This window comes from Pteropus alecto, unplaced genomic scaffold, assembly GCF_000325575.1.
Source record: "Pteropus alecto unplaced genomic scaffold, ASM32557v1 scaffold78, whole genome shotgun sequence".
Taxonomy (NCBI): domain Eukaryota; kingdom Metazoa; phylum Chordata; class Mammalia; order Chiroptera; family Pteropodidae; genus Pteropus; species Pteropus alecto.
Window position 1 is genome coordinate 13,911,971 of NW_006443124.1, and position 7,267 is coordinate 13,919,237.

At 55.3% G+C, this 7,267-nt stretch overlaps 1 protein-coding gene across 4 annotated transcripts in view; it reads right to left on the bottom strand.

Annotated features, from left to right (window-relative positions):
- The window catches only part of SNCB (synuclein beta), an 8,829-nt gene extending 2,333 nt beyond the window's left edge, over positions 1 to 6,496 (bottom strand). For 2 of the 4 annotated variants that reach the window (XM_015598001.1, XM_006923186.3), the window contains exons 1-3: positions 5,472 to 5,592; positions 2,780 to 2,821; positions 2,441 to 2,559 (exon numbers count right to left, since the gene is read on the bottom strand). In XM_015598001.1, the coding sequence (XP_015453487.1) occupies positions 2,441 to 2,559; positions 2,780 to 2,821; positions 5,472 to 5,592 (282 nt within the window). Of the gene's footprint in view, positions 1 to 2,440; positions 2,560 to 2,779; positions 2,822 to 5,471; positions 5,602 to 6,266 lie in introns of those variants that run through there. The other 2 variants (XM_006923185.3, XM_015598000.2) reach the window with 2 other exon arrangements.
- Positions 6,497 to 7,267: the final 771 nt, after the last annotated feature.

Genomic DNA, 7,267 nt, shown 5'->3' on the forward strand with positions numbered 1-7,267 from the left:
AGAGTATGTGCTTTAGGATAACATTTATATGAAGTTAAAACTCATTAATTTGTGGTGATAGGAGTCAGGAAGCAATTCCCCACAGAGGAGGAGGCAGGGCCAGGCCGAAGGTGAGGAGAGCAAAGCGCCTAGGGTGCAAGTGTTTGGAAGGCACCCACTCTCATGGCCACACAAATGAGACCCCAGACACCTCCCTTGTCTCGCCCTAGTCTTGGTCCTGGGAATAGGGGCTGGAAGGGGGTCTAAAGGGGACTTCCGAAGAGCTGATGTTCTGTGTCTTGATTTGGGTATTGGTAACATGGGGGAGTTTCCCAGCCTGGCCACTCACTAGCTGCCTGGCACTTCACCCCTGATCTCAGCAGCCTCAGGTGGGAAATGAGGTGCTGTCTCTACTTTGCAGGAGTATGGGGGGCTTCCATGATTATGTGTGTGAGCAGGCCGGGATAGAGAGATGCTCAGGAACATCTCTCATGTGCAGTGGCACCGAAGACCTATGGTTTAGATTGTAAATCTATGATCTTGAGCTCCCTTGAGAGAGGAGGCTTGAGTTGTCAACAAGTGCTGGTAGGAGGAAAGCGGCCTTAGAAAGATGGTTCTGTGCAAAGGCCCCCTCAACAAACAGCCTTGAGCCTGACAGCTCAGACCCAGACCTGCCTGTCTGCACCCCAGCCCCCGGCCCCCAGCACAGGGCCTGGCCCCATGCTGGCACCAAGTGACTCCAATAACATGAGCTTATCCTCCCAATCACCTTCTCAGGGAGGCAGGCAGGAGTGGGATCTTGGGCAAGGCACTTCACCTCTCAGAGCCTCAGTTCTTTCATCTGTAAAATGGGCTAATTGTGGCGCTTCCTTCATGGGGACATTATGAAGAGTCAGTGAGTTACTCCATGTAACATGTCTAGGGTATCGCCCGCTCTTACAAGAGGGCAGCGAATGGGAGCCATCACTGGAAACATAATGATAAGAAATGGGAAGTCACGTAGGTGGTAAAATGCATAAGCAGGACTTCCAACAGGGGGAGGAACCAACTATGCAAAATGTCTAGAGTGGAGGGTGGGGTGGGGACTCCTCCCATAGCCCGATAGATACACTCATGCAGAATGCACACTGATTTCCTAAACCAGATGCTGAAGGAGCCCCACCCCCACAGAGGCAGAGTCTGCCCGTGTACGTGGACATACATGCAGCACCCACAGGAGGATGTGTGTGCAGACGTATGGGTCCACAGAGTGCACTGTCACGGTGGTACATTTTCATGCACATCTGTGGTCACATATGCCCCTGCACCCCAGGGGGCAGACACGGACCATTCACATGGTCATGAGGCCACTGTCTCTTACTAAGCACTCACTGTATGCAAGCCCGTCTTAACAAGTACTTTTACAGTGGGGTCCCTGCACCTGCAGCATCAGTATCACCTGGGTACTCGTTAGAAATGCAGGTTCCCAGGCCCTACCTCAGACCTGCTGAATCAAAAATTTAGGCATGGGGCCGACAGTCTGTATTTTATCTTGGCCAACTGGTGATTCTGATGCATAATTAAGTTTTGAGAACCTCTGATCTATATTATCTCTAATATAGATATAATGTAAGAGTCCTCTTATGTTCATTTCCCATCTTACAGGCAAAGAATCAAGCTCAGAAATGTGATGAGACCTGCCCAGGGTCACAGAGTCAGGAATTAGTAGAGCTGGGATTCAGATCCAGTGCTGTGAGGCTCCAAAGCTCATAGCTCTTACTCCACAGTGTGTCCCAATGGAAGCATCTGTCATTATGCACGCGGGATAGCCACCACCACTCCCCTGGGGACACCAGCCTGTGCAAACATATGATACACAATTCACCCCTCCACCATGGTCCACACCTGCTCATGCCAGCCTCAGGGCCTTTGCCTGTGCTGTTCCTATTGCATGAAATCCACTTCCCACTTGGCTTGCCTCATCTCTTGGGTGTCCACTCAAATGTCACCTCCTCAGAGAAGCCCTATCAGCTAAAGTAGCCCCCTCATCCCTGGACTCTATCCCGTCACACTGTTGTCTTTTCTTCATAGCACTTACCCTGTCTGAAATCATCTTGCTTATTGTTTGGCTTTTTACTATTTTCTCCCACTACAGTGTCAACTCCATGAACTCAGAAACCTATTCACTGTGGTAACCCCTAGAACAATTCCTCTCTGGCATAAATACTTGTTGAACAAAAAGAAATGAATGAATAATCAGTGACACATGCAGACATGGCCAGAAGTGGTCTAGGTCACACTTGGAAGCAGAATACATGTACATAGCCAGATCTGGGTCAAGGTCACAGAATGTGAGGCAAGGTGGCTTGTGCCCTAGACTGGATGGTGGAGCAGGGATCCTGGTGGCAGGTTTATGGGTGTGCCTGGCACATGTGTGCATGTGCACACATGCATGCGTGTGTGTGGCTTGAGGATTGCTCACCTTCAGGTCAGTGGGGAATTCCTCCTTCTTTACCAGGCCTGTGGCTGCCGCGATGTTCCCAGCCCCAGAGAACACAGCTCCTCCCAGATGTGATGCCTGTTCCTTGGTTTTCTCAGCCACTGGAGCAGCGAGAGGATTGGGGAAGGGGCTGGGGGTCAGAGTGAAGGAGACACAGGTATCCTCCTCCCCCCGTAGTATCCCAGAGCCTGCTTTTCCCGTGGAGCACCCCCAAAGCCTTGAGGGTACCCTTATCCACCATCCATCCCTGCCACCCTCTGGATCCTGGCCAGCTTTCAGACTGGGGGAGGGAAAGGGACTGTGCCAGTGCTGGGCTGGTACCTGAGGCCACTCCTTGTACCACCCCTTCTCGGGTCTTGCTTCCTGCAGGAAGATAAAGGGGCACATTTAAGGGTTCTGAACTGAGGAAACAGACTCCGGCAAGCGCGGTGGTTATAGAGTGGGCAGAGGAACCCAGATGGCAGTGGGCATCCTGGCCCCATCACTGCCTCCCTGGGCTTCTCAGGATCCCACAAGTCCCCCCTCATCGCTGCATTGAGCCCCACTTCCTCAGGACTTCTAGTTCTCCCCTCTGTCCGTCCCCCTACTTCCCTGATATGATACCACACCCCCAGGTGGCTGTCACTTGAGTGCCAGCACTGTGCAAAGCACTCTACTTGCACTGGGTCATTTAATTCTCTGCTCAGGGTGGGAGCATGTGGGGTGGGAATGGGGGTGGGGCTGCGGGGCAAATGGGTCATGTATTTGGAAAGGTGCCTCGGGTGCCTGACTGCTTACATCCCGCCTATGGGCACCTCCATTCACCACCCCCACGCCATTTCTTCTAAAGATTCTTCTAACAAGGGTGCAAATCCATTCTTCTGGCTGGAGTAGGGAGAGTCTCGGTGCTCGATGGGCCTAAGGGTGATGTGCAGGTTATAGCTGACACCCACAGCACTGACTGGGCCTTCCCGAGAGGGCAGCAACTTGGTTACAGCAAAATGTGGGGCTGCTGGGAAAGGCGAAGGGGCCTGATTTGAGGTGGGTGGAGGAGACTTCAGGGGAGTGGGGGTCTCCTATCTCCCGAGGATTTGGAAACTCAGACAACACCTGAGAGACCCAGAAATGGGTGTGTGGGTAGGCTGAGGCCTGTGGGAGGGGAAGAGGCTGCCGTGGGAAGACAGGGTTCTCACACCTAAGGCCAGCCAGACCCGGGGCGAGGCGGCTGTGCATGCACCCATTTGTTCCTCCCACAAACATTTGTTGGCACCTGCTCTGTGCCAGGCTCCAGGCCAATCGCTCAGTGTCAGATGGGAGTAAGAGAAGAGCAAATTCGGTGCCCAGGATCTCAAGCAGTGTGGGAGAGGACCTCCAGCCTCAAACAGTAGGGTACATGATAAGGGAGGGGACATTGCCTGGGCCTTGACAAATGGGGAGCAGATAGATATGCAGAAAGGAGACTGCGGAGGGTACAGCAAGCACAGAAAACCATCCACGCAGGCAGGGCACAGAGGAGTGTGTGTTCAGGCCTGCACGAAGCACCTCAATGCCATCTGTGTGCCTGCAGTGATGGGAATGGTGAGAAACAAAGCTGGAAACACTGAGCGAGGCAGGACCATGCCGGGTTACAGGGAGCTGAGGCTTAGCTGTGTAGAGACTGGGCTGCCGGGGGCTCTTGGGCAGGGGGATGAGGCAGAGGGAGGCCAGAGTCGGTTGGCATGTGTGGGCTCAGGCCTTGTCCCTGCCTCTATCACCTTTGTTCCAGCTCCACTTTTGTCTGGTGGCTACACGATTTCCTAGGCGGTCTCTGCGATTTGCTCTGTCCCAATGCCTGAGGGACCTTTTTAAACTGGAATCTGATCATGTTGGTGTCTAGCTTACAATCTCTCATGGTAATTATAACAGTGCTTTACCCGGGCCTACAAGGGCCCCTCATCAATGGGCTCTTGCCCACCTATCCCTGCTTCCTGTCCTTTGCTCTCCAGCCTCCACCCTGGCTCCTTATTCTCAGGGCTCAGCCCAAATGCCACCTTCTTTGACTACCCTACCAAAGTGGCCCCCACTCCAGCTACTTGATGTCAAATCCCATTTTTGGAATGCTCTGTGTCACATCAGGAGAGAGGGCAACTTTGTCTCTTGTCCACTGTTACATCCCCAGGAGCCACACAATGGCTGGCACATAGTAGGTGGTCAATAAATACCTTTCAAATGACCGTAAACCCAAATCTGCCCTGGACAAAGTTAATCAGCCCTCTTCAGCCTGCATAGAGGACGAGAAAGGCCTGAATCATGGAGAGGATTCAGTAAATGTCAGTTTCTGGGCCTTCCCTTTATGCAAATGAGGGAAGGCTCCCTCTCCTTTCAGACTTAGGGTGAGAGATTTAACCACTTGGCCTTTGTCCTGATGCCAGCTGGCAGCTGCAAGGAGTGGGGACCCAGAGGAGCGATGGCAGTGGTGGATCTACAGGCACTGGGAGGCAGGGAGACATGGAGAGGGACTGTGAGGTGGAAGTAGCTGGAGAGGAGGGCTGGGAGGAAGCCCCAAAAATACAGGAGGGAGGGCAGGCAAGGGGAGGGGTGGGGCCTTGGAGTCCGGAAAGCTTGGCTCAAACTCCAGCTTCAGATTTCATCAGCTGTGTGACCTTCAGCAAGACAGTCAAACCTCTGGGAAGTTTCCCTGGTCTGTGGAATGGGCAGGGAGCATTAAATGAGGTGATGGATGTTATGACACTTTACACAGCACTTGGCAGAGAGTAAGGGCTCAACACCAGCTAACTATTACTAATGAGGAGAAGGAAAGGAAGCCTATCTGCTTCACTCCCTCCCTCTGTCCCTGGCCTTCCCCTGAACCCCACCCTCACCAACCCTCCCTCCTCATTCCCCCTCCTGTGGCTGTGTCCCCAGTGACCCCAGCTGACCCACCTTATCTGCTGACTCATATTCTCCCGCCCGGACCCCGCACTCCCTCCCTCTAAGGACCCCAGACCAAATTCCCCGGGGACACCCAAACCCCGCAGCCCCGCCCCTCGCCCACCGACGTAGAGGACGCCCTCCTTGGTCTTCTCCGCGGCCTCGGTGACCCCCTGCTTGGTTTTCTCAGCAGCGGCCACGACACCCTCCTTGGCCATGGACAGGCCCTTCATGAACACGTCCATCCTGGAGGCCTGGGGAGGGCGAACATACGGGCGCGGTGCGCTGGCCCTGCACCCTCACCCCAGTTCTTCCCGAGGGACGCGCGGGGCCCCTTCCCCTTTCTCCTGAGACCACAGCACCCTGTGGGCCCGGAGCCCCCTCCCGCCTTTCTCTGTCCCCAGCGCGAGGCCACAGGGCCGCGGCGAGTCCTAGCGTCCTTGAAACCCGAAGACACGGGAGGGGCCAACGCCTCGGTTTTCCGGGGCCCCGCAACCTACAGCCCTGCGGAACAGGAGTGCGGGACTCGGCACGAAGCCCCGGAACCTGCCTGTACACACACGACAGTGTCACACGGCCAAGCACACAAACACACTCCATGGACACGCTCATGTGAACATACAGGACACGCAGACGTTCAAACGCGCACTGACACTGACAAACACGGGTACACGGGCGCGGACGCACGTCCACACACGGCCACCCAGGCAGTTGCAGACAGAGCAGCAGACACACATTCCCCGGGGCGCACACTGACACGCACCCACAGGCGCCCTCTCTATGTTCTCCAGCCTCTTCCTCAACCCCTTCCGCATCCCACGCAGCCCCCTCTCCAAACTCAGACCCTTTCCTAACCCACCTGGTCCCCTCTCCATCCCAGCCCTTCCCTTTCTTGGCTCCCGGAGCGCGGCCACCTCACCTGGATGCGGGGCCCGAGCTGGGGATGAAGCGGCGGCTGAGGTGGGCGGGCGCAAGGGCTCAGCTAGGCTGGTCTGGGGTGGGCTTGGAGCTGGTTGGGGATCCGGCCGTGGCCAGGCGCTCGGGTCAGTCTGCAGCAGGCGGGGCGCGGGCCCTGAGCCGGGCGCAGCAGTGCCCGGGCCTTGGGTGCGTCGCCGGCCGCCGCTCCTGCCTTGAGCCCTGCTCGCTCGCGCACTCCGGCTCTGGCTCCCGCTCCCGCTCCCGCGCTGCGGCAGCTCTGAGCTCAGCGCTCCCCACTGGCGGCTGCACCGCCCCCTCGGCCTGACTGACAAGGGGGCGGGGAGGGTGACATCTCCGCAGAGTCTCCTAGCCTCCCGGGCCCGGCAAGAGACGCGCAGCTGGGAACCCCGGAGCGTCAGACTCAGGTCCTGCCCCCAAGAGACCATTCTGGTGGGGGAGACAATGCGGCGTGCTAAGAATGGAGAAGAAATAGTGCAAAGGGCTTTGTAGTTCAGATGGGTTCGAATCTCAGCTGTTTTTTGTTTGTTTGTTTGTTTGTTTTGTAATTAACTGGGACTTTGAGCTACTCAGCTCGCCTTTCTGAATGTGTTTCCTTTTCTGTAAAATACAGATGATTCATTCAACGAACGTTTATTGAGCACTTAGACAGATGCCAGGTGGATTGGAGGCTGGAGACAATGGAAAAGAAAAACAGGGTCCCTGCTCTTGGGGAGCTTACAATGGTGTGTGTTGTGTGTCGCAGGGATGGGAAACAGAAAATAAAACTGGCAACACTTAAACCAGAGCTATTTCGGCTTGTGAGAAGTGTAAAGAAGATAATAGATTGGTGATGTAACAGAAAGACTAGAGGAGGGGCACCTGAGACAGAGCAGTCAGGGAAGGCCTCTGTGAGGATGTGAATGGAAGCACAGACCCCAGAGAGGCACCAAGGCCAAGATGAGTGAAGGCAAGACCCACAGAGAGGAAACTGCTAGTGCAAAG